This window comes from Rattus norvegicus, chromosome 3, assembly GCF_036323735.1.
Source record: "Rattus norvegicus strain BN/NHsdMcwi chromosome 3, GRCr8, whole genome shotgun sequence".
NCBI classification, from domain to species: Eukaryota; Metazoa; Chordata; class Mammalia; order Rodentia; family Muridae; genus Rattus; species Rattus norvegicus.
This window is the reverse complement of record NC_086021.1, coordinates 175793436-175819457: the sequence shown is the minus strand read 5'-3', so window position 1 is coordinate 175819457 and position 26022 is coordinate 175793436. Positions and strand designations below refer to the sequence as shown.

The following is a 26022-nucleotide window of genomic DNA, read 5'->3' as shown; positions in this document are numbered from 1 at the left end:
GTTTTTGACAGTGTGTCGCTGTATTCCGCATGTAACAGTCCCCTGGACTCGAGGGAGGGGTGGGACGCCTGGGTCTGAGCTGTCAGAGTTTGGTTATCACCACCTCGGCCAGATACCAGGATATTTTGTCCCCAGAAAAGAAGTCATGGGAGCCATTCTATGTCCCTACTTCCCAGAAGAGGGAGCAGAGACAGAGAGAGGGTGTTGTTCCTTGTTCCCCTTCCTCAGAAAAGGGAGGTAAGGCCCAACTGCCGGGACACTCAGCACACTGGGGCATTAGCTAGTACTCGAACCCCAGATGTCTGTTCTAGTGGCAGTTTTGTTAGCTGGCTGTGGCTGGCCCTAGGCAGATACCTGGGCAAGATCTGGTTGTCTGACTAGAGGGAGGAAGCCAGGGAAGCTACCAGACGGTCTCCATAGCTGAGATCTGTCCACCTGTGTATCACGCCCCACATGTGGGTTCCACCATGTCTCTTCAGAAACTCCAGGCAATCACAGATCAAGGGCCTGTGGTGCAGAAACCCAGTCTTAACCTAACTGCAGTGACCCCCCCATTGTTCACAGGATAAAGAAACCGGAGGGCTCAAAGGAAAAGGGAGGAGCTGGGGTCTGAGGAGGAGGGATGCCAGGATAGGCTATAGATCTAAGGGATAACAATGATGAGACTCAGCAAGAAAAGCTCTGTGCTCCATTAGTGATGTCTGTCCTGGCGTGTGGGTTTCTATTAGTCATGTCTTTGTGTAGGAGAGGGTCTCACACTCAGGCAAGGGAAGGCAGCAGTGAATGTGTCAGATGGGAAAGACTAAGGGAGCTTGCTCTGGGGGAGGGTGGTGAGGCACAGGCTCCAGCTACTTAAAGCCTATGTGCCCATTATCCCCAAAGAAGCTAGGATTGGGGCATTCCTATTCAAACTTAGGCACAGAGCCTTCTGCAGGTTCAGCTAAAGAGGGTGTGAGTTGCCCAGGGTGTCTGGGTATCCACTGAGTGGGCCTTGGCAGGGGAGGGATGGGTGGGGCTCCGTGGGGAAAGGTTGCTTCCCCTCTGCGGCCTCCCCTCCCCCACCATTGCGTGGCTCACAGCAGGTTGTAGCAACTTGGGTTTGGCTTCAAGTTCCTCTTTGGTGGGTCACAGGGTGGTTGTCCCCCATCAGGGTCTGGAAGGGAGGTGGGGTAAGGGTATTGGGGTTAGGTGATCACCTGGGAGGCCTGACACTCGTACTGAGGGCTTCACTCTTGGCTCTGGCATTCCACAACACCCTGAATGGACAAGTCAATAAATTGATAGGCAAACACAAGTAGAGTCCCTGGGTGTAACTGCCCACCAGCATGGCTGTGGAGGAAGTGGAGGGGCAGGTGCTTCAGACCAGACAGGCCAGGAAACCCTAGGGCCTCTGCCCCACCCAGAATCCCCACCCCCATACTTGCAGAGAGCTCCCTATCAGTTCACAGTGCCTGCTCAAACACCAGACAGCCCCTCAGACAGCCTGTCTCTCATCTGAGCACCGTCTGCTTGCACAGCCAGCCCACCGGTTCCAGGAAGCTTTGGTGGTAGTGAGCGGGTCACCTTTACTAAGAAGACAGTGTTGAGTCAGAGGTGCTGGGTGCTTCCCAAGGCTGGGGTTGGGGACAGTCTGCCCAGTATGGGCAGGAGGTGCAGGGTTTGCTGTTGGTGACAGGTCACACTGTCCTCTGTCACTGCAGGAGACTAGGGGAGATAGTTCAGGCTGGAAAACCCCAAAAGGTACCACTAATCCAGGTCTAATGGTATGGACCGGTCATCCCTGCTCTTTGATAGGCTGAGGCAGGAGATTACAAGTTCTAAGCCCGCGTGGCCCACAGAGTGAGTTCAAGGCTAGCCTAGACAACCTGGTGGGATCTCAGTTATTTAACAACGGTTGCTATGGCAGCATACCTTGCTAACAGCAACCTTAAGGAGGAGAGGGTTTACCCTGGCTCACAATTCCAGGGTACAGTCAGTCATGGCGGCGGAGGCACGAGGCAGCCACTCACGTTGCATCTGTTGTCAGGACACTTGGAGAGGAACACAGTGCTTTCTCTCTTTTTTATGCAGTCCAAGGCCCCGTGGAATGGTGCCTGGCCCCCATATTGGGGATGGGTCTTCCCACCTCACCCTAACCTAACCTAATCCCTCACTGGGCATGCTTAGTGACTTGTCCCTAAGGTGACCTAGATCCTGTCAGACAATGGATAGTATTGATAGGAGCCTTTACACAACTACCACCGGATAACCGAATGGAGAGCAGGGGGAGTAGCTCAGTGGTAGAGTGCTTGTCTAGCATGTTGAGGTCCTGGGCTCAGTCTCCAGCACTGCAAACAAGCCTAAGCCCACACAAGTACAAACAGGATGGGTGTGTGTGTGATCACACTGGGTATCCAGCTCCTTAATGGTGACTGACACATGTCTGACGCTTTCTCAGGAAGCACGGTGCCTGGAACCTGTGGACACCCAGCTTCCATTCCCCATAGAGCTCTGTAATCTGCAGATGGGGGCGTGACAGGGGTAGATGTTCTCCTACAGTTGCTTGAGAGTATTTTATGTGCCCGTACCACTCCGGTGTGTCACGCATGTGTCACGTGACAGCATCTGAAGCGCTCCCTGCAGATAGAGCACTCACGCTCCCTGATTCATAGAGGAGGAAACTGAGACCTGGGGTGAGGGTGAGTCACTGCTCATCCCCCTCCCCCCAAGTGTCAGTGGCAGAGCTGGACCTCGATGGCCCGCTCTGCACTGCTCAGCATTTGTTCCTGGCCCCGTCTAGCCCTTTTCATTGCATGTGTGAGGCCGGGCAGCGTACTGAGCCAAAAATAAGATGTGACCTGTGTGCTCCCCTGTCCCTGGTCATTGCTCTGGCTAAGCGATCATCAGTGGATCTCCTCCAGGTCATTAAACGGACTTCTGTGTCATGAAATCCTCACTGCATGGCTATCCTGGGCTGGGGTGGAGGAAGGAGATGTCACTATCTCATGAGTGATGGGATAGTGTGTCATTTGTAAGTAAGATCTTTGTGCTGTGCTTGAGGTTCCTGATCCTCATCATATCCAAACCAGGTTTGTGAGGGGGTGGTTTATAGGACTGGGGTCTTTGCAGGACTTACTGGTGCTTAGGGGGACCTCCCCATGTCTGGCTGCGGGGGTCTGCTGGGGGCACTGTGGCAGCCCCTCTGCTGTCTTCTAGGGCTGGTTTATTATCGTTAAAGGAGTGGTTTGTTCTGACTTTGTTGCCAGGGCGCTATTGGTCCATGATCCTCTGCTTCCTTAGACCCTGGACCAGCAGATCACAGTGGGGATGGAGCCCCATGGGCATCTCGCCTCCTTTGTACTTGGTGTGATGTGGGGACGCCCCCACCACCCCTCTCAGGTTTCACCATATGTCGAGTGAGGTCACCCCAGCTGAGGTGTGGGTGTCCTTGGGGACAGCAGTCCCTGTCCCCCAGCAGCTCAAGTTGCCATTGTCTCTCTCCAGGAATGAGTGCAGGGCTCTGCTCTGCATCTCCAGGGAGAGCTCTATCCTCCCTGGGCTGCGACCATGGTTCCAGACAGATGGCTTGGGTCCCCAGGCAGCTGCTGGCTGCTTTGAAAGGCAGGGCCATCTGTGGCCCTCAGTTACTCACTTGAGATGCACATTTGGGCTGGGTTCTCCCTGTCAGGCCAGACCACCACATCCTAGCCCCGGGGCTCTAAGTGAATGCTTCACAGCTGGGCACCCTCAGTTCCCCTCTTCTGTAAAATGGGCACACAGGAGAGGGCCTCCCTCCTGGAGCTGTAGGGTTCAGACACATGCTACTTTTGATGGCACATCTCTGCAGTCCCAGATGCTTAGGAAGCTGAGGCAGGAGAATCACTTGAGCCCAGGAGTTTGAAGTCAACCCATCGGACCTGCTCTCAAAACAAAACAAAAAAAAAAAAAAAAAAAAAAAGCAAAAATAAAATCAGAGCAAATTCCTGGCTGTAGACTCCAGGTGCGAATGTTAGTAAGTTCCCAGCTCGCTCCTTCCTTTCTCACCTCCCTCCCAGTCCTCCTCCTTGCCTGGAGTTTCCTCAGGCCGCACCATGGGCTAGGCACAATGAAGGCAGAGACAGCCATGAATGAACCTATGCCCTGTGGCTCCCTCAAGTAAAGTGGGGTGGGAGCATGGAGCACAGGTGTCCGTGCTGGGCGGGAGGGACAGCACTCTTCATAGCTCGTGTTCATGGAAGACCACTGAGGGGGTCTCCCATCCACTTGACCGTGGGGGGATCTTAAAGGCAGGACACATCAGACAGTGAGTGCCAAGACCCTGGGGGAAAATGGGCTTGAGGAAGGTATGAAGCTGGGGCAGAGCAATCATTTTTCCAGGGTCACATGGACAGGTGGGCTTCTGTCTCGCTTGTGATAGGTGCCTCCTCTGAGAAAGCCTCCTTAGGCCCTGCAGCGGTGGCAGATATCAATCTTCCTGCTGGGTACGGACACCTCTGGGGACCTTGAAGACACATGCACTGTCTGTCCCAACAGTCCATGGGGGCTGCTGTCCCTGTTTGGGTTTTTGCTCTGTGGTTTTGGGTTGGGTGACATGCTGGCTCTTTGTCCCTGGGGGTCAGTTTGTCCCATCTGTAGAATGGGCAGACAGGAAGGCCTGCCTTGTAATCTGAGGCCTTGCTGTGTGAACCATTGAGAGCTTATGAGCCGCCTCCTCCTCTTCCTCTTTTTCCTCCTCTTCTTCCTCTTCTTCCTCCTCCTCCTCCTTCTCCTTAGTGTGGAGTCAGGGGAGCGCTCTCCCACTGCTTGACCTTGGCTCAGTCAAGCTGTAGATCTACCTGATGGTCCATGGGGTCAGGAGTCTATGTCCCTAATCTTTGTCTAGCCAATTCACCCTGGAGCAGTTTGCCCACCTGAGTCAGGCAGCCTCTCTGTCCCCAAAGAGACTCACACCGGAGCTGGGCAGATGGAGCCACTCTCCCTGAATAACTCACCCTGCCCCTTGGGGATGTGCTCTCAGAGGCCTCGCTGACAGGGGGACACTTGACCTTGGTACAGTATTGGTGGTTTGGCAGTCACTCATGTCTGTGATTGAACCAGGAAAGGAGCGGGGGGGGGTCCCCCATAAGCACACGTGACTCACTCAGAGAAGTGGCCTTGCTAGGAAGGCACACCAGAAAGCTTGGGAGTGTGGGGAGAGACAACTGTTTGCATTGTGGAGCAAATCACCTTGTGGAGCCTCGAGCCGTGGGGGGAGGTGGCCCCTTACCTATTAGGGGATAGGACGAGAGGTGGAGGTTCTAGAAGCAGGGCTCTTGATGCACACGTATTTGAGGCCCCCAGAACTATGACAGAGCAGGAAAAATAGGTGTGATTGATCAGCAATGCTTGCTACAGCTGCAGGAGGGCAGGAGACGGACTCTGGGCTTGCAGTTTCCTCCCTGGGGTGTGGCCTGCTCCTGTTCTTCATCTGTCTGTGGGCCAGCTCCTGCCAGGTGTGGCTGACACCTGTTCCCATCTGCCCTGCACATCGAGGAGGCCTCCTGGCCCAGAGATGTCACCTAGTATATGAGCACGGGCAGGGAAGAAGCCTGTGTGGGATGGCAGAGCGTGGTGTCCGCGTGACAGGTGCTCACTTCTGCAGCAGGTCTGCCCTTTGCTGCTTTTGAGTTTTTGTTCACACCGTAACGTGGCTAACACAGGCTCATCCTTGTGCATGCTGCTGGGACCCTGTGTTCTCAGTCACTCGTGGCTGTGGCTCAGACCAGGATGCAAATTGTTCCTAATGCCCCAGGTCCCTAAATAGCTGGTCAGCTTATCAAGAGCCCTTGCCTGGCTGTAGTTTGCCCAAGCTGTGTAGTGATGAACCTACCATTTCCTGCACCTTTGGTGTACGTCGTAATTGCTGTTATTATTGGGATGAGGGGAGTAGGTGGATGCTGAGGGACCGGGTGGACCAGCAGTGGACAGGGCCCTGGGGAGCCACAGGGAGCATCTTAGGATGGGGTCTTGTTTCAGGGAAGTCCCTAAGATGTGAACCGCATCTTCCGCTGCCATCAGACCTTGGGCAGAGACACTCAGAGGGTCCCCTCAGCAGCCTCGCAAATACAGACAATACCAGCACCGCCTGCAGGGTAGTGGTTGTGAGGCTGCTGTGCCTCTGCCCAGAACCCCCCGCTGGCACATTCTTTCCGGGTCACGAGCTGTTCTTGGTGCCCATTGCTCGGCAAGTTGGCTTGTGTGCACGTCCTCTGTGGGTGGCCTGAGCCTCCCATTGTCCCAGCACAATAGCAGTAGCCCAGCTCGTGTGAAGAAACCAGGACAGGAAGCTCCATCTAGGTCAGCCCAGTGGTACTGAGGCTTCCTGCCCGCCTGCCTGGGCGCCTGTGCTGGGCAGGGCTACCTTTGTCTGCCTGTCTGGGTGGCTGGAGACGGGCACCCCAGGCCTAGCTGCTGCACCCTCTAGGAAACTTCGCCCCCAACCGTTCCTACTGTGTCCTTTCAAAAAGCAAGTTCTACTGTTCTGGGGGCTTGAGTTGAGGCTCCCGCCCTGTGTCAGGCCCCTCACGCCTTCGTTTGACTTCCGAGTGTCTACGGTGGACCAGGCTCTGCTCTTGGCCATGAGGGTCCAACTGTGAGCAGAGACGTGACGTCCCTCCTTACTGACTTACCGTTTCTTTATCCTGTTACATTGATAAGACACATGCACACGCACACGCAGACACACACATACATGCATGCACACTGACACACACACATACACACTGATACTAACACTCACACATGAGCACATACATGCACACCAACTCACACAAACACACTGATACACATACAGATACTCTCACACAGACACACATACTGATATACACCACACACAAAGATACACACACATATACACACACCACACATAGATACTACTCACACACTTGCACACATATACACTGATGCACTCACACACATACAACATACACACGGACACACAGATGTGCACACACAGACGTGCACACACACATACTGACAAACACACACTGATACATGCACACTCTCATACATAGGCACACACCGATACACATCATACATACATATATATGTACTCATACACACACACACACACACACACACACACACACTGATACATTCACATACATACACACCGCACACATGTGCTCAAACACACTCTGATTCCCATATCTGGGGAGAATAAGCTAAGATTCAGAGAAGCTGGTTCACTTTTCTGAGGTCACTCAGGAGGCTAGAGGAGAGCTGTGGTTTAAACCCATACCCAGTGGTTTCCTAGCCTCACTCCTGTTTTATTGTCGCTGGTTTGACTCTTAAAAGCTGGTGCATGTTGTTTGAGCTCATTTAAAAAAAAAATTCAAAGTGGGAAGGTAATGACCTCGGGTCAGGGAGGGCTTCTTGGAAGAGGTGAGTAGTGCTTAAGGCCTGGTAAATGGAGCTGGCTCAGGGCGGAATGGGAGGGGAACAGTCAGCAGGAAGAGCTTATGCAAAGGTCCTGGGACAGGCTTGAGAGTGTGGCTTCAGTGTGGGGGGATCTGGACTTTAAAAGAGACAAAAAGCCGTGCGTGTGTGCGTGCGTGCGTGCGTGTGTGGCATGGTGGGAGGAGTCTGTGCAGCCCACCATAGGGAGTAGTGTAGGAGTGTGAGGACCGATCACTCTGCACCTGATGTTAGGACCCAGAGACAGATAACCCTGGTGCTCAGCTGGCTTTTTGCTTGTTACTCAGTCTGGCCTCCCAGCCCGTGGATCCTGTCCCACACACGAGGCACCAGTGTGAATGTGGCTCCTTGGTGATTTTAAGTCAAGATCTTTTCTTTTAAAGCAAACTTTATTTACATTGGTGTTTTACCTCCATGTATGTCTATGTGAGCCTGTCAGATCTCCTAGAACTGGAATTACAGACTGTATACTGCCATGTGGGTGCTGGGATTTGAACCCAGACCCTCTGGAAGAGCAGCCAGTGCTTTTAACCACTGAGCCATCTCTCTAGCTCCTCAAGTCAAGATCTTAAGCTTCATAGTGGGGGAGTCGTGAAGAATTAAGTTGAGTGTTGATTGGTCTGGTCTGTGCATCTTAAGGGACCTTGAGGGGTGAAGAGGCTGAACCCCAAGGAGGCAGAGGTGTCATTGACTGAAGGGGAGCTAGGACCGAGAACACAATGGTTGGGTACATGCGGGCCTGGCCTGTTAGATGGGGTTTCTTGATGTCCACACTCCCTGGGAACCAGGTGGACCAGTGAAGTGATAGCATTTGAAGTCCATCACTACCCATGGTCACCCGGGGGCTCGTAGGTGGAAACTAGAGAATCTGTCCACATGCACCAGCCCGTGCTGCTGCGTGAAGGCCCTGTTTATTCGGGGACACTGTGGGTGTCAGTCAAGGTGACAGAAAGGGATCTGACAGCAGCATTGAAGGGCCAGCAACCCCTCTGCCACCTGCTTCTGCCTCCCTCACACCAGTACACTCCCTGCCATCTCCTGGAGACATCTCCTTAGACAAGCGTGGTAGGATGGGGCCCAGTCTTAATTAACCCAAGGCAGGGAGACCACACACTCTCTCCTGGCTCAGTCCCCTTGCGTCCTTGCTGTCACAAAGATGTGAGACATGTTGATAGCTGACTGGTCCCCTGGACTGGCACAAGACTATGGGCTCATTTTCTCAAGGGTCTCTATGTGACCACTGCCCAGTTAACCGGGGCCAGGCTTCACATCCTGAGCCGGAAGTCTTTGTGGGAGACTGGCCTCAGTTTCTCTTAAGTGCTGGCTTAGGTCCCTCTCTTTCCCTTCACATCCTTAGCCACCTCTGTGGCTTCCACAGTAGCTTGCCCTCTGCCCACTCTGCCCACTCTGCCACACCCCAGCTCTCCAGCCACCGACACAACTTTTCATACAGTGCACTTCCTCCACTCTTACGCTGGATCCTGACATCTGCTCTCTCCTGATAACAGGGTCTCTCTAGCACGCCAAAGGACACATCTACAGTCCCAGCACCAGGGATGTGGAGGCAGGACTGAGTTTCAGGCCAGCCAAATATAAGGAAGGAGGGAAGGGAGCGGTTGGTGGGGGAGGGGAGGAAGGAAAAGTGAATTGGGAGCCGTGAAAACTCTTAATTTCGGTTTTTCTCAAAAAGGAGGGGTGGTCTAGAGATGCAGCCCAGTAGTAGGGTACCTATCTAGTGTGCCCAAGGGCCTGGAATTTCATCCCAGCACCCCACAAAACCCGTCATCCCATCTGGTGACATTGATTGGCCATCTTCTCACTTGGCCCCATGTGCAAGGGGGACAGACAAGTGTCTCTGCACCCACGTGAGTGCTTGGTTGGCTTGGAGTGTCCCGGGTGCTGCTGTCTTGATGTGTGAAGGGAAGAGACGGTGAGAACAGTTGTGTACGCACAAGAACACTCACTGTGCGTGCGGCCATCTCTGGTATCTGGAGCTGAGGTTCCCGTGGGAGAAAGTGAGGGCTTCAGTGGGTAGAGCTGGGGTACAGAAGAGATGAGTCGTGTTCTTGACATTTTATGGTTTTTCCTTTGAGTCAGATAAACGTCTTAAAGCTTAAAAGGAAAACACCAGGGACAGGTGGTCATTGTTGCGTGGTCTGAGAGGTATTTGGGTGAGGAAGCAAGTCTTAATGTGTCTTTTTGGGCTGTAGATTCCTGGGGGGGCCGGGTCTCCGTGTCATTAGCTCCACAAAGGGTCAGACATTGTAGATAGCCATAATAAGCCTTTGGCTGAGGAAGCAGTTGCGGGTAGGGCAGCCCAGGGAAGTAGCCTGTCAGCAGGAGAGCTTTTAAATCGTTGCACTGTGCAACCTCTCAGGGCCCGGCCAGCATTTGAACCCATGTCCCACTAGCAGGGGCCTCTGGGATGGGAGATATGACCCCTCATCTCTGCTTTTGTTTTCCTAGGCGTTCCTACAGCGGATCCGGCAGAATGTGGCCGACTCTGTGGACAAGGGCCTCACGGAAGAGAATGTCAAGGTGAGGACTCCTGTTGCTACACTGCTGGCCCTACTTCTTCTAGGAGGCTCTGAACTCACTCCCCAGCACTGCCTGCCTCTGGTCCCCAGCCTGCTCTCAGCAGCCCTGGCACTGTCGGCCTGTACCAGGAGAGAGGGAGGCTGTGCCCCAGGCCCACTCTCCAGTTCAGACACAGTGTGGCCATTCCGCCCTCTCTCTTCCTTCTGTCCAGCCTGGTGCCTCTGGAAAATCCTTCCCAGATGTCTCAGGAGCCTGATGTCTCCTGCTGCCCTCCTGCTCCTGCAGTGGACAGGCCCACAAGTCACTGGGCCAGCTCCCTTCTGGCTGTGGCGCTGGGAAGTCTGGGCAGTATCAATGGAACGTCTGTGCCTCTGAGGCCCACGCTGGCCAGCATTCTGACCTCATGTTTCTAAAAACCTTTTACTTTGTGCTCTGATTGGCCTGGTCCAGGGGGAAATGGATACAAGGATATATGTGTTTCTGCAGTACCTAGCATTTACCACATATGTGGTCAAGGATGACCCTCACCCGATGCCCTGGCTTGTGGCGGTCACATGCATGTTGATAATTCTGATCCCGCTCTTTCACCTTGCTGGAAGGCAGTGCCACTGCACAGCAGGTCCTGGGGAATGGGATGGCAGGAGTGGTGAACGTTTGCCTGTTTGCTGGGACCTATGTTCTTCATTCCATGCATTCATTCACTACAGATAATCACCGAGCACCTACAATTCATTATTACACACTTGTTAGAGCTTAGAGGCCCTTGTTATCACCTAAAGTTAAGCTTTGTTAGTTTTTTTTTTAAGATTTATTTATTTATTTTATGTATAGAGTACACTGTAGCTGTCTTCAGACACACCAGAAGACAGCATTGGATCTCATTACAGATGGTTGTGAGCCACCATGTGGTTGCTGGGATTTAAACTCAGGACCTCTGGAAGAGCTGTCAGTGCTCTTAACCACTGAGCCATCTCTCCAGCCCGCCTTGGTAGTTTTTAAGAAATCGCTTTTTTATCAGGTCTTAATCTCCATCCAACAAGGGATGGGAGTCCTGAGGGCGTGGCTGTGAAGAGGAACATCCACAGCCTGGGCCTGCTCACAGCCCCTCCCAGCCAGTGAAACTTCCACTGCTGGTGATTGTTTTTGTCTCCTCGTCTTTTTTTAAAGACAGGGTTTCTCTGTGTAGCCCTGGCTGTCCTTGAACTCACTCTGTAGACCAGGCCAGCCTCGAACTCAGATTTCCACCTGCCTCTGCCTCCCAAGCACAGGGCTCAAAGGTGTACGCTGCCACGCCCAGCCCTGTTTCTGTCTTGTCTTTACACTTTGTGACAATGAGCTCTTTTGTGTCCGGTGTCTTTTGTCATCCCACATCTGCAGGGTTTGTTTGTATTCCAGTGTGCAGATCCAGCCCATGCTTCTCCCTGGCTCTGTAATAGTTCACACAGTATTCTCCTATGAATGAATATTTGAGCCTTTTCTACTTTGGCCCTGTTACCATTTCTGAGTATGCCTTCTGAGTATTCCTTGCCTCTTCTGGATGTACACTCAAGGGACAGACAGTATTGCAACCCTTTCTCAGTCAGTACAGTGGCTGGGTCTAGGGTACCTTCAGCATAATCAGGTTCAACGGTGCAAGTTGAGGTAGGCAGAAGGGAAGGTGAACAGTGGTGACAAGCAGCCCTCACAGGGATGGAGGAGGAGTGGGCTTCTGGCTGCCCTGGGCCTGTCAGTAGCTGAGGTGTAGGCGCTGGCCCCTGGCCCTCCCCTTCCACTGTTGTGGGAGCCCGGCCGTGTGAGCAGGCTTGTTGGTGCACATTGCCCTGTATGCCTGAGGCTTCCGAGTGTGGCAGTGTTTGTGTACACTGTGATGCTCTGTTATTCTGCAGCCAGCTGGGATGTCGACTCCTGCCCTCTGAGCCTCCAGTCCTCAGGGGTGAATCGGAGCCAGGAATGGCTTCTTGGTCATGGGAATTGGATGCTACTGATGAGTGCGACAACCAGCCCAGGTCTGCCCCTGGTCTTCACACCTGCTGCTGCTGGGACTGCAGCCAATAGCAGCTGCCTGACCCAGGGGAACCTCACCCTTTGATGTCTGTTCATACACCCTGGGGTGCAGCTATTCTGGGAATGGACCTGCTCCCCACTCCTGACCGACTCTGGCCTTTTGGTCCATTCTAGATCCTCTTCTCCAACATTGAGGACATCTTGGAGGTCCATAAGGATTTTTTGGCTGCCCTGGAATACTGCCTACATCCGGAGCCCCAGTCTCAGCACGAACTTGGGAATGTTTTCTTGAAATTTGTAAGTATGCGGCCCAGAGAGATGGTCAGTGGGTGAGAATGCTTGCTGTGTAAATATGAGGACCCGAGTTTGAACATTCAGTCAACACTGCCTCTGCTGTAGCCTTCACGTGCCCACTCCTGTGGTCTGGTTCTCCCAACGACCTCCCAAGAGTCTATGGGGCATGGTCTTGTACACAGATCCCCGGCCTCAGCCTGCTAGGCTTCATTCTAGCTATTAGTTGGTGACTTACTGTGAGCCTCCGGGCCCTGTTCTTCCACCCTGGGTGAAGAGCTTGGAAACCATCTCCTCTGAGCTGCTAGAAACTCCCCTGGAAACACAAACTTGGTTGCTTCTCTCTTCTAGAATTCCCATGGCTCCATGTCAACAGAAAACAAAAATCCCCACATCCCTGCAGGCCTTCCACTTCCTGGAACGCAACTCCTCATCCAGTCACCCCAGTTCCACTGTTGGTCTAGAAAAGCAGTTCTCAACCCGTGGATTGTAACCCAAAGAACGACCCTTTCTCAGGGGTCACCTAAGACGATCGGGAAACACCACAGATATTTACCTACGATTCGTAGCAGTAGCAAAGTTATAGTACTAAGTAGCAACAGACATAAGTTCATGGATGGGGGTCCCCACCCCATGAGGAACCATAAAGGGTCACAGCACGAGGACTGTTAAGAACCTACAACACTCTAAGCTGTCCCCTTGGCAGGCCTCCCTGTATGATACTGGCCACACAGGAGTGGAGACCTTGTGGCTTGATGGTCTGTCCCCTTCGTGGCAGGTGAGATGGCCCAGCAGATTGAAACGTTTGCTGCGGGGCCTGGTGACTGTCATCTGGTGCCCAGGACCCAGGTGGTGGAAGGAGGGACCTGACTCCAGTAAACTGTTCTCTGAGCTCCATGTACATGGCGTGGTACTCTTATGCCCAGTGACACACCTATGCAAGTACATAAGAATTTACTTCATGGTATTTTCTTTTTTGAGACAGGGTCTCACCATGCAGCTCTGCCTGACTGGAACGCACTATGTAGCTCGGGCTGGTTTTGAACTCAGTGGTTTGTCTACCTCAGCCTCCTGAGTGCTAGGATTAAAGGTGTGGGCCACCACATCCAGCTATAAATACATTTTATTAAAAAAAAAAAGGAGAAATGAATTAAGAGACTAGCCCACGCTCACCTGCCTGCTCCATGGGCCAGCAAATGGCAGTAGGGCAAGCCCAAGGATGTTACCACACGTGACCACAGATCTGGACCTAGGAACAGTGACCCGGAGCATTTCAGGTTATGGACTCTGACTCCGAGGTTGAGGCCTCTGCTCTCAACTGCATCCACCTGCTGGGGTTGCTGTGAAACCCTTGAAAATCATTTCAATACTTGAATAGACGTACTTAGCGTGGTGTGTGGTGTCCTTGCCGCTGCACACAGAAGGTGACAGTGTATACAGGAAAGCTTCTGTTCACGAATCCTACCAGAGACTCACCCACCTGCCCCAGGCCAAGGCCCCCTGAAGATTCTGTGTGGGGTGCAGGTCTGTAAAGATTACAGTGTCTAGGAGGCTGAGGTGGGGAGAGTGGGACGTTCCCGGCCAGCCTGGGCTACTTAGACTGCGTCTCAGGACTTAGAGCAGGCGAGATGAGGGGGCACAGGCCTTACCCACACACCTGGCTGATTCCCCTCCTCCAGGCAGTGCCAGCAGCCGACGGAGCAGCCTCCAGGCTGCTCGGGATGAGTCAGTGTTTTTAATTTCAAATCGTGTTTTAATTTAAAATGTAGCTCCTTCACCCTCTCCATCCCTGTGCTCACGGAGGGAGGGGGTGAGTCACCATGGCTGGGGAGTTTGACAGTAGCTGGAGGCAGGTGTGCAGGTGGCTTCATGGGGAGGGGAGAGGAGCACGAGGGTGATGTAGTGCTAACACCTGTCTAGACCTAAGCTGGTCCCGGCTGGGAGGGTGCCCGAGTTGGGGTGGCCTTGGGGGCCGTGCACAGTGGCAGTGAAGGGGTCCCACTTTGGTGCAGGCAACCAACCCCTTAGACCTGGGGCTCTTAGCAGGGATTTGGTTGTGAGGGAACTGCACCATGCAATGACTGGTGGTCCCACAGTATCAACACGGTGTCCTCTCTAGCCCCAGAGGCCAAATGTAGCTTTGTTCCTCATCCCTACGTCCCTGGGGACCCCAGGCAGCACCTAGGCTGAGGAACTGACCAGACTACGCATCCCCTTCCACATACCCAGTCTTTAGAAAGAACCTACACCCCACAAGCCAACCACCATGTATTTAATTTACATAGACAAGCACCAAGGGGCCCCCTTTTCTGTTCAGGGTGCTGTTCTAAGTGTACCACACATTATATACTAAAACTGCAGGATTGCTGGGCGCAGGGGGCATGGGACGGGACACGGGACACCTGTCTTCCCAGCACTGGGAAAGCTGAGGTAGGTGGAGTGTGAGGCCAGCCTGGACTATGAAGTGAATTTAGAGCTAGCCTGGGCTAAAGAGTGGAACCCTGTGTCTCAAAACCTGACAGTAGCCTTTGGTGGTAGTTACTGTCACCACCTATTTTACAGATGGGGAAACTGAGACCCAGAGAGACTTAAGTTATAGTTTGAGTTTAGGTAGCTAGTCAGCGTCACAACTGGGATTAGGCCCGAGACATACTGCAATCTGTCACTGTCGAAAGTGACACCTACTCCTGAAATACAGGTACAAGTCTGAGTGCCAGGCACAGTGGTGTAAGTTTGTGCCAGGAGGCAGGGCAGACCTGCACACCCTTCTGCCAGCATCCTGTTAGGCAGTCGGCATAAGAGTGACCGAGATCGATTCAGATGGCTGTATAGATGGCCGGATAGATGGTGATGGGTGTGAGATACTGGGGTCATCAGGTGACTAGGACCCTTCTGGGGGCCCCTCAGGGTCAGGCCCATTGGATGTCACAAACAGGAACACAGGGCATAGAGTGGCTTTTCAGGTAAGCATCCAGATATAGTGACCCATGCAGTATTAGGGATGCACACTATATAGTGCCCAGTTGTGCATGTGATGTTGGAGTTTATATGGACACCCTGAGGGGCTCTCTTCCAGGGTGGAGTAGGGTAGTCTTGAAGATGTTCTGGTTGGCCAACGGCAGAGGGAGACCTTAAAGCTGCCGTGTAGCAAGCCCTGGGGAGGATGGGACAGCATGGGACCAGGCCCTGTGGGGCTTTTAGCCAAGGCCAGGATGTTGGGTCTTGTTCTGAGAGTTGTGGTCAGCTGAGGGCTGGTGAGTTTGAATCGTGTGGCTGTTTCTGCTTATAGAATGTATGAAGGGTTGGGGACCCTTGCAGGTGCAGCTGACCTTTCCCCATCTTCATGGCCTAGCTGCTTCCTGCCCTTCTCCAGTCCTAGGTCTTCCTGGCTGTGGTTTGGAGTCGATGGTACCTTCTCCCGGGTATTCTCATAGCTGTGACAGTGTGCATGGCTCCCCTGGCGACTGGGTCTTTCCTTTAACCTGCGTCTGTATGTCCCCGTCTACCACATCCGTGTGTACAGCCGTGTGTCTGTTCATTCCTTCTTGGCCAAACACTTAGCTCCTCTGACCCGGGGGAATGAAACAAGCCACACACGGGGACTTGATACTTAGAGCAGGGCTTCCGAATCCGCAGACCAAGATCCAGGCTGGGGCTGAGCATCTTGATATGAGGACGGTGGGCGACTGAACTTGCTGGGTTTGCGGAGGGCAGCATGGCTGTCTTAGTCAGTGTTCTTTGCTCCAAAGACCCATGACCATGGCAACTCTCATAAAGGAAAGTGTTCAATTGGGGCTGGCTTACAGTTTCAGAGGTTTAATCTAGTTCCATTATGGCGGGAAGCATGGTGGCATGCAGGCAGGCATGGGGCTGGAGAAGTCGCTGAGAGTTCAATATCCAGATCCACAGCAGAAAGAGAGTGACACAGGGATTGGCTTGTGCTTTCGAAACCTCAGAACCCATCCCCAGCAACACACTTCCTCCAACAAGGCCACACCTCCTAACCCTTTCAAGTAGTACCACTCAGTGGTGACTAAATATTCAAATCTTGTAAGCCTGTGGGGTATGTTCTTATCAAACTACCACAGTGTTACTGGCTACTCCTAGCTGCTCCAGGCAGAAAGTTTGAGGCCTTCCCTTCTGGAAGGCTGAGGCAGGGGTGACCTTGTAGATCGTCAGAGGTAGAGTATCCTGTCCTTTGCTTCCCTCTCTGCACCTGTGGCAGACATTACTAATCAATCAGTGTTCTATCTCTTGAGTCCTTAGGGGTCCTGAGAGTGCTTGCCAGCAAGCTCCAGTTTCATTGCCATTGGCTGGGGTTGGCATGTGGGAAGAGCCAGACCTTTCCTTGTCTTCTGGCCTGGCTCCTTGTGGTGTAGGTGGAGGTAGAGAGGGAGGTGTTACTTCATTATATTTGAGCCTTGTGCTTTGCATTTTCTTCTTAGACTATGACTAGTTGCACCCAGTCAGCAACTCACAGCCACCTGTAGTTTCAGCTTTAGGGGATCTGATGCTGTCTTCTGGCCTCTCCAGATGCAGTGTGGCCCTCATGTGCTACACAGAGAATGAAGCACACGCATGCACACACACACACACACACACACACACCTCACACACCTCACACACCACACATACACATACCTCACACACTTCACACACATGCACAACTCATACACCTCACACACCACACATACACACACCTCACACACCACACACACACACACACACACACCTCACACACATATACATACACACATACCTCACACTACACACACACACACACACACACACACACACACACACACACACACACACAGAACAGGACTGTTCAAGAAGATCTTTATTGTCACAACAAAAGCCATAGCTCAGCTTCAGTGAGGAAAGCACCTTTCGTTGGTGCCCGAGAGTGGCACTTCTGAGGTATGCATTGGATTCGGGTGTGACTAGATCCAGGTGTCCCTATGACATTTTTAGGATCATTTTTCTCTGTCCCCTGTCTGTTTCTCAAATGTTGTTTTCATCCTTAGAGGGTAGTGGTGGCAGTACACAGGTGTATCTCTTACAATGGTTGGGGTAGTCTATCTCTCTCTCTCCCAGAACACCACACCTTCTTCAGGGCTCTGTTGGCCACCATTGCTAGGACAGGGAGTTCTCTGATTGGCTGCCTACTGGCAACTTTTCACAGTGCCGAGAGATGACCAGAGGAAAGCAATTTAAGGAGAAACTTTTATTTTGGTTCACTGTCAGGGGGAGAGGCCCACCGTTGGTGAAAAGTGCTTTGTAGATCAGGAAGCAGAGCTCTGCCTGGGAGGTTATAGGCAACAAGGCCCACCCCTGGCCACTTGATTCCTCTGGCCAGACCCTGCCTTTTAAAGGTTCCACAGTGTCCAAATACACCAGCCAGAGACCAAACATTTAAACATACGATCCTATGGGGGAACATTTCGCATTAAACCTCCCCGACCCCTGTTTCTCAATGGGCTGCATAGGTTGCAGGTAGATGTTGGGTCCCCTGAAATCCACGTGGTTCTGTGCCCAGTAGGTGCTTCGAGTGTGTAGCTTGATTATTGTAATGCTCAGATGGTTGGGATTCACCCCATGGTGTACGTATGTGTGCATGCTAGGTAATCATGGCAGGATTTTTTTTTTTTAATGTTGGTACTTTCCCACCAGTGTGTGTTTATTGCTTGTTTTTGTGTTCTTGGTTTGTGTGTGTGTGTGTGTGTGTGTGTGTGTGTGTGTGTGTGTGTTTGTAGCTTCTTCTTGGAGGGTACCCGAGGGCCCTGTGTGTATACCGTGTGTCAGGCTGTTTCCCTCTGCTCACACAGGTCTCAAGGACCTGTTATTCCTAGAAACCAAGGTTTAGGGAAGCAGAGCTCCCTGGTCAGGGTCTCAGCTGCTCATTGTGCTGACTGTACCTCATGATGCCCCAGGGTCCCTCGGAGCTTAGCCCGTGAATTTGTGGTTTGAGCCTTCTACCTTAGGCATTGATTGCCCCCAGCTGCCATCCTTCTCATGCCATGACCTTTAGAGGGCATTGGCAAAGGGTACTTGTCTGTCCCACCAGGAGCTGTGAGATGAGAGTTTTTTTCTTTGCTTTTTGGGCAGTTGGGTCAGTATGGACCTTGTGAGGTTCTGGTGGAGAGTGACTGACTGTCCACGCCCACCGAGAGCACAATGATCTTAACCCAGTGCTTGGCCCATACCTGATGTGGCCGTTACCACTCGCCGGTCGTGGGTGCTGTCCCTCAGGATGTGCGCTCAGATCTGTGGGGCGCAGGGTGAGTGTGGCAGGTTGGGACTTCTGTTGGAAAACCCCATCCTTCCTTCATTTCCCTTTTCTGTTTCCCTCCCAGGCGCCTGTGGAGGAAACAGTCCCCCTCTTGCTCCTTTTGTCTCCCTCCCCCATCTCCCTCCTCTGGCTTCCTCTTTCCTGTACCCTCTTTAGGAAGCATGGACCTCAGAGCCGCTTTAGACACAGGATGAGCAGCTTGCCCTCCACACCCACTTCTTCCTTCCTGAGTTTCCTGGGGTCTCTGGTCTATCCTCCATCTGAGGTCTGGGCTATGGAGGCCTCCATCCCTGAGGGGCCTCCTCAGGACATCCTGGTTTGGGGTTTTACTGATTCTGGGACCCTTTGGAATAGGGACTGCTTAACTTCCTGCCGAGAGGGCTCTGTTCTGTCCAGGTCTGAAATGTGACTCATGGGTAGGGACCTGGTGACCTTCAGGCGACCTCTGGGCTGGAAGGAATCCAGTTTTGGGTTCAGAGTCACCTAGAGGTCAACAGAGGTAGTCTCCTGTTGCAATAAGTTCCTGACATTTACCACCTCACTACTGGGGACACTGAGGTATGGGGCTCCTGTGAGGAGCCCAGATTCACAGCAGGGAATGCAGAGCTGGTGTCCAGGTCTGGGTCCCCTTGCTCAGTGCATGTCCTAAATGTGCTTCTCCCTATTCCCAGAAGGTCACGCAGGCTGTCAGAAACAAATGGACTGCGGTCCTGAAGCAAGTTAGAGTTTCTGAACCACTTCATCTCCAGGCCTGAGCCTGTATCCCGTGCAAGACCCCGGGGAGCCCCATGTGCCTGCCCCCGCCTCCCTCGGGCTGTGTCCTGCATCACCTCACAGCCCTGCTCTTGTCTTGCAGAAGGACAAGTTCTGTGTGTATGAGGAGTACTGCAGTAACCACGAGAAGGCCCTGCGTCTGTTGGTGGAGCTCAACAAGGTCCCTGCCGCTCGCGCCTTCCTCCTGGTGAGTGCCCCGCCCGCCCTTACCCACTCTGTTCACCTCCAGCCCACCTGAGCTGCTGGCCGAGTTCCCATCTGGAGATCCCCCTGGGCTATTTACAAAAGCAAGCAGCGGCCAGCTTAGAGTCAGCGTCCAGCTTCTGGCAAAGTAAAGGTAAGGGATCAAAGTGGATTCTGAGGATGGAACTCGGGTCCTCAGGCTGGCACGCCAAGCCCTCCACCGGCTGAGCCATCTCGCCTGCCCCGCCTCCCACTTACTGAGACTTAATCTTATTCTGTAGCCCACACTGGGATAATTCCTGCCTCAGCCTCCGTGGTCTTGGGGTGACAGATAGGTGCCACAGTGCTTGGTAGAATGTAGGTTTTATTGTCTAAGACAACGTTAGGGTACTGCCCCCATCCTTTTATCAACAGTAGATTTGAGGACTCCCTGATGCCAAATGCCTCTCAGGACCTGTGCTTGGAAAGAGAGCTCGTCAGGGCATCCATCCCGAACTCTGACCTTTGAGCTCCTGCACATTTGGCCGGGGACACCCCACTCCATGCTCCATGTTGCCATTTTCCCATGGAGATGGATCTCAGCGCATGGAGTGGGACGGTTCAGGGGTGTAGCCGAGGAGCTTTAGCCAAGCTCACAGGCATCTAACCTGCACCACAGGGCTCCCCACCCTCCACCCCCCGAGCCAGCATCCCTTCTGCACAACCTCCTGCCAAACGTCCCCAGGCCTTTGATGCCAACGTCGCACGGGGTTCCCTCTCTGGCACGTTCGTACTGCGTCCAGGGCCAGTGAGCATCCAAGGGAGGCGAACCGGCCAAGCCTTTTTCCATTCTTGTCTCCATTCCGTCAAGCCTTCGTGGCCAGTCTCCTCCCTTACTCCTGCCATCCCGACCTTCGAACTTTGCTCCTTGTTCTTGTGTTCATAAAACAGCCATGGCAGAACACAGAGACAAGGAGGTCCCTCTGCCTGGTCTCTGCCTTTCAGCAACACTGTTCTTCTCTATTCTCTGCTGCCCAGGATCCACCCCTGGCCTCTGCTGGGGTCCTGGGGGAATGGGGGCAGGAAGGAGCCAGGGAAACGAGGAGGGCATTGTAAGGGAAGAGCCCTCCACTTCCTTCTCACGCAGCCTTTCTGGTGGGCCAGGCTGTCACACTCCGGCAGCAGCTGCCCGGGGGCTGTGTAGACAGGGAGGAGTGTGGGGTGTTGTACGGGTACCATCTGTCTCCCTCCTTGTTGGCATCTCACAGCTTCTGGCCACCTGCAAAAGAGCTGTCATGGATGCCACGGGAGGTGACTGTGCTGGGAACAGACAGGCTGGCTCTCTGAGATGGCTGTTCACTTGCGGAAGATCTTGGAGGACTTTGGCTTCCTATGTTTCTGTGTCTATTAAACGGTCAGCTCATGAACCCGGTCGGTGGCTCTGTGTGGGGGGCCTGTTATCTTGAGAGGCTCGGTATTGGGTAGGTACAGTAGTGGACAGGGCAGATGTCCTTGTCCTCGTGGAGGCGGTCCAGGCACACCTAAAATGTATGTTATGTAGCTTTAAGCTTCCTGAACGAGACAGGGCACTGAGGACGGCAGGACGCATGCGTACCTCTCAGCTCATATGCACTCTCATACAGTCCGGGGCACAATTCAGGGAGTGGTGTGCCCACCCTGGGCTGGGTCTTTCCACATCAATTAGCAAAGCCAAGACAATCCCCCACATACGTGTCCTCACGCTGTTCTGATCTAGACAGTCTCCTCAGGTGATTCTAGGATGTGCCGAGTTGACAATTCAAAGTATCACAGGGCTCCGTCAATTGGCCGACTGGAGTAGTTTGTCCTCAGACGGCGAGGGAGCAGGCAGGCCAAGTGAGTAGGAATGGCCTTGTAGGAGAAAGGCAAGGCGTCAGGGTAGCCTGGAGCCTGGGGTTCAGGGAAGGAGCAGTGCTGGAGGAGGGAACTGGAGTCTCTTCAGTCAAAGGTGCTCTCTAAAGGCGTGGGTCTAACTGTGATCTACACCCAGGAAGTGAGCGTGGGTAGAACAGAAGACTAGGGCGGCCATGGGATGATACTCATCTGAGGGTCACGTGTCAGCAAGGGTTTTGAGGAATTCTGTCTCTGGGCCTGGAAGAGTCAGGAGAGCAGTGGACGGCCTGGGCGTTTGCTCGCTTTTCTTTCAAATGAAAGTAAAAAGAGGGCCGGGATGTAGCCCAGTCAGGAGAGTCCTTGCCCAGAAAGCATTCAACCCTGAGTTCCCTATGTAGCACCAAAGACACTGGGCATACTGTTGTATGCCTATAGTCCCAGGATTCAGGAGGTGGAGGCAGGAGGATTAGAATGTTCAAAGTCACCCTTTCCTGACAGTGAGTTCCCAGCTAGCCTGGCATACCTGAGACCCTGTCTCAAAGAAGAAAAGGAAAAGCAAGACAAAATGTGGGTCTTGGAGCACTGGGACAGGCGGTGGCTGCAGTCATCCCGTTTGAAACTGAGGGCTTCTGGAAAGTCCTCTCATCCTCACTCTCTGGTCTCCTTTGCCTGGAGCTGACTTCACCCAGGCAGCTTGTGGTGAGGACAAAGGCCTGAGTGTGCGCAGTGTGGGGTCTGGCATCACCCAGCTGCTGCACGGGACCCCTCGCCCGTGCCAGGGACAGATGTAGAGGCTGAGGATGTGTGGGCAGCCACAGCCGGGATCCAGGGTGCAAAATCGCGCTTTTCAGAGAAGGGAGCCTGTGGTGATGTCTAAAGGGCGCTTGGGCTTCCCTGATCCTCAGGCCAACTCAGGGTGCATGGTTTCCCCATGGGAAATGGGAGATGGTAGGCACACTCCTTAGAGGCTGTGTGCCTGTGCCTCTAACCATGCTGGGATCATGGCAAACCATAGGAGGGGGTTCCTGTTTCCTAGGGGGCAGAGGCAGGGGCAGGGGCAGGGGCAAGGGCAGGGGCAGGGGCAGGTGTAGAGAGGCAGAGAGGCAGAGAGGCAGAGGCAGAGGCAGAGGCAGAGGCAGAGGCAGAGGCAGAGGCAGAAGCAGAAGCAGTCAGATCTCTGAGTTCAAGGCCAGCCTGGTGTACATAGTGAGTTCCAGGACAGCCAGGGCCACATAGTAAGAATCTGTCTCAAAAATCAATAAGTAAATACAACACAAGACAACTACTTGACATGGCCTCTGACCTTCGTACACACGTTGCCAGAGCATGCACCCCCGTAGCCCCCCATCTGTGGTTTACTAGTTCTGAAGTTAAGGACTGGACACCCCAAACTCCAGCGCCTGAACTGTGTGAACCGAAATAGTAACAGTTTCCAGTTCTTGGCTGGTTGGAGGTCAGGCTCTGGTTGTTGTCACATGCTGGGGCAGGAGAAGGCTTTGTGGGCTGGGCCCAGGATGAGCAGAGGCCAAGGGTGCTGCTTGGAGGCAGGGCCGCTGCTGCTGGTAGTGGTCGTGGGTGGATCAGTCTGGACTGAGCTGGGTGTGTGGGAGCTCTGCTAAGCATTGTAGAGTTCTGGACTACCAGTTTATAGGCATTCCCAGGCCACCACCATAACCTCGCTTCAGAGGTAAGATTCTCAGTCCCGAGCCTGTCGGAATCTGAGGTGTCTTATCTTAATCCTGCTTCTCGTTTCATACATTGCCGTTTTGGGATGGAGGCACAGTTCAGAGTTCATACTGGTCTCCCGGAGGACCAGCGTTTGGGGCTCTCAACTGCCCGTGACTCTGGGTTCAAGGGAATCTGAGGTTCTTTTCAAGCCTCCAGGGGCATCCACATGGAATATTCATGCAGGCAAACTTGTACACACATGAAAATAAAACTAACAAAACAACAAAAACCAGACAACAGTTGGGTCTCTTTTTCATGCCTTAAAAAATATGAATGGGGTTGTCTTGTACATAACTTTCTGTTTGTCTTTCTTGTTCCGTAGGTTTGGGGGTTATCTGTGTTACTGCATGTGGCCCTGGTTCTGCCACGTTCCCTGATGTTTGGGTGCTGTTGTATGAATCTGCTACAAATCAATTTAGGCAGAAATACAGATGCTTTCCCTCTCTAGCAGATGGCTGGCTATTTAGGGCTTCTCAGGTTTGGTCAGCGGTTTGACTCTGTGTGTGTGTGTGTGTGTGTGTGTGTGTGTGTGTGTGTGTGTGATTTCTCTAGACCAGAATGGTGAAATTGTAAAAATCCTCATAGTCAATGTTTTTGGACTTGCAGTTCTATGGTCTGTCTTAACTGCTGACGTACCGTGCGTGGGGTGACCCCGTGCAGCAGCACTGACTGTGGTACGGATGAGATCAGGCCCCAGGCCATGGCATGTGGCCCCATAAAGACCTCTGCAGAGGTCCTAGAATTTGTCCCTCTCTTAGGGTCACCGAGCTTCTCCTGCACACTTATCTGCACTATGTTCTGAGAGGCCCCATGCTCCCGTGTCGTTATTTGATTCTATTAATGATGGTCTCATGTCTCTTTGTAGAACTGCATGCTTCTGGGAGGCCGGAAGACCACGGACATCCCTCTGGAGGGCTACCTGCTGTCCCCCATCCAGAGGATCTGCAAGTACCCACTCCTGCTCAAGGTGAGACCCCCTTGGACCTGTCCCCAGGCAAAAGTGGCGGGCTCTGTCAGGCTGCCACTGACAAGAGAAGCTGTTAGTTTTTAGGAGCTGTGGCGTCTAGTGGCAGAGCTGGCCCTGGGCCAGGCTGGACCAGCTCCTGCCTCTTTCTGTGTTCTCTGGGCTTCCACAACCAACTTCATCTCCAACGAGGCAGCAGATGGCTGTAGGCATCTGGACTCACACCCTGTCAAGTTTAAAGTCAGTAGGAGACAGTGAGTTTCTCTCTTGGAGTTCTGACGGACAGCCCGAGAGTCAGTCTGGCTGTGGCCAGCCATCTGTGGCTAAGGAATGGTGTATTCCAAACAGTTTGGATTCGAGTCACGTGGTTTGACATTAGCTAATCACAAGAACCTTTGGTTTAGACTCTGATCATCTTCCAACCTACTTAGACCATTGCTTTTCCCTTAAATTGGTCATTAGCCACTGGGTAGTGCTATGCTCTGATTGGCTGAGATGGGCCCCCACATTCTGTTCTACTCCAATGACAGGGTCCAAAGCAGGGCTGTGTTCTGATTGGCTGGGATCTGGGTCAGGTGCTCTGCTCCTGAACCAATCTTTTTACTCAGACTTGAACCTTAAGCCAGTTACTGGAACCCACATGCCACAGCCCCAAGGAGGGACAGACAGGCTGGCACCAAAGCCTGGGCTCTTTTAGGGGGGCATGGAATGACTTGGCATAGCCATTCATGCACCTGCTGTCACCTTCCCTGCTAGCCACTGTGGCCTGGTGTTGGCTGAGCAGTCCAGGGCAGATCCAACCCTTGACTGCTTCATCCTCAGCCTCAGAATTGACAGTTGGGCAGGTCCTGAACTGCATGGACGGTCCTGTCCCCATCTGCTGCTTGGTCCTGCTTTCCTGGGCCTTTACAAATGATGGCTGTTGGCCAGTGCCAACCCTGACTCTGTCTGGCCGGGGCCTGTCTGATGATAGCTGGCTCTTGGGTTTCCTGCTTGCAGGCTAATCCAACTGACCGTCCATGCTCATGCAGGAACCTGCTCACAGGACCACCCCTGTCTTTGTTCTGTGAACTGGAGGGAGGGTAAGGAAGGTGCTGGGGCAAACCTTGACCTTCAGTTTGTGCTGGAGAAGGTGCATGACCTTGAGTGTCTGAGCTGACAGGATCCTGGAGCTGTCAGCACTGCTGGGGTCATGGTTCTTGTGGGTGTGTGTTAGGGTATGTATTTGTGGACACTGGAGGCTAAACTTGGGTATAGTCCTTAAGGAGCCACGTACCTGCATTTGAGATAGAGCACCTTAGAGGGACCTTGGGCTCCCTGTTGTGCTAGACTGGCTGGCTTTCGAGCTCCAGGAACCTGTGTTCCTGTCTCTGTTTCCCCAGCATTGTGATTCCCGCCGAGTGTCACCACACATGGCCTTTATGTGAGTGCCGAGGGTAGAACTCAGATCCCGAGTTTAGATCCTTTTGCTTGCACAGCAGGACTGAGCCATCTCTCCACCTCTCTCAGGACACTGTACTAACACAAGAAACTGTGGGCATGGGGCTTAGCTCTCCCTGTGCCTCCTTCAGCCATGGCCATTTGGACCTCTGAGGGAGTCCGGGGGAAGCTCAGCTGCATCCTCCCGTGGTTTCATGAGTGCACGGGTGGTGGGCAGTCAGGAGCTGCAGGTTGGTCTGGCTGTGGAGCCCGAGCTATCTGAGCTATCCCTTGGAGGCGGTGACCCTCGCCTGTTCCCTCCTCTTTTGTTTGGCATTCACACTAGTTCCTAGTTCTCAGGCAGACTCATGCTGTGGGGTTTCCAGAGAGATTGGTGAGACCAGGGCCAAATCCAGCAAGTGGTTTGCTCTTGTAACTCATGAGCTGAGAACTGGGGAGGGGCTTGTACTTTTGCAAAGCTTCGAAACAGAGAGGGGGATCCCAAACCCCCTACCTGCAAGGCAAACCAAAGTTAACAGGAGGA

The 26022-nt window shown here is 53.2% G+C and overlaps 1 protein-coding gene across 1 annotated transcript in view; it reads left to right on the top strand.

The window, feature by feature from the left end:
* Prex1 (phosphatidylinositol-3,4,5-trisphosphate-dependent Rac exchange factor 1) overlaps positions 1 to 26022 on the top strand; it is a 150826-nt gene that overhangs the window by 56307 nt on the left and 68497 nt on the right. Inside the window, exons 2-5 of the mRNA NM_001135718.2 lie at positions 9901 to 9972; positions 12151 to 12273; positions 19416 to 19520; positions 23961 to 24062. Coding sequence (NP_001129190.1) covers positions 9901 to 9972; positions 12151 to 12273; positions 19416 to 19520; positions 23961 to 24062 — 402 coding nt within the window. The remainder of the gene's footprint in view (positions 1 to 9900; positions 9973 to 12150; positions 12274 to 19415; positions 19521 to 23960; positions 24063 to 26022) is intronic.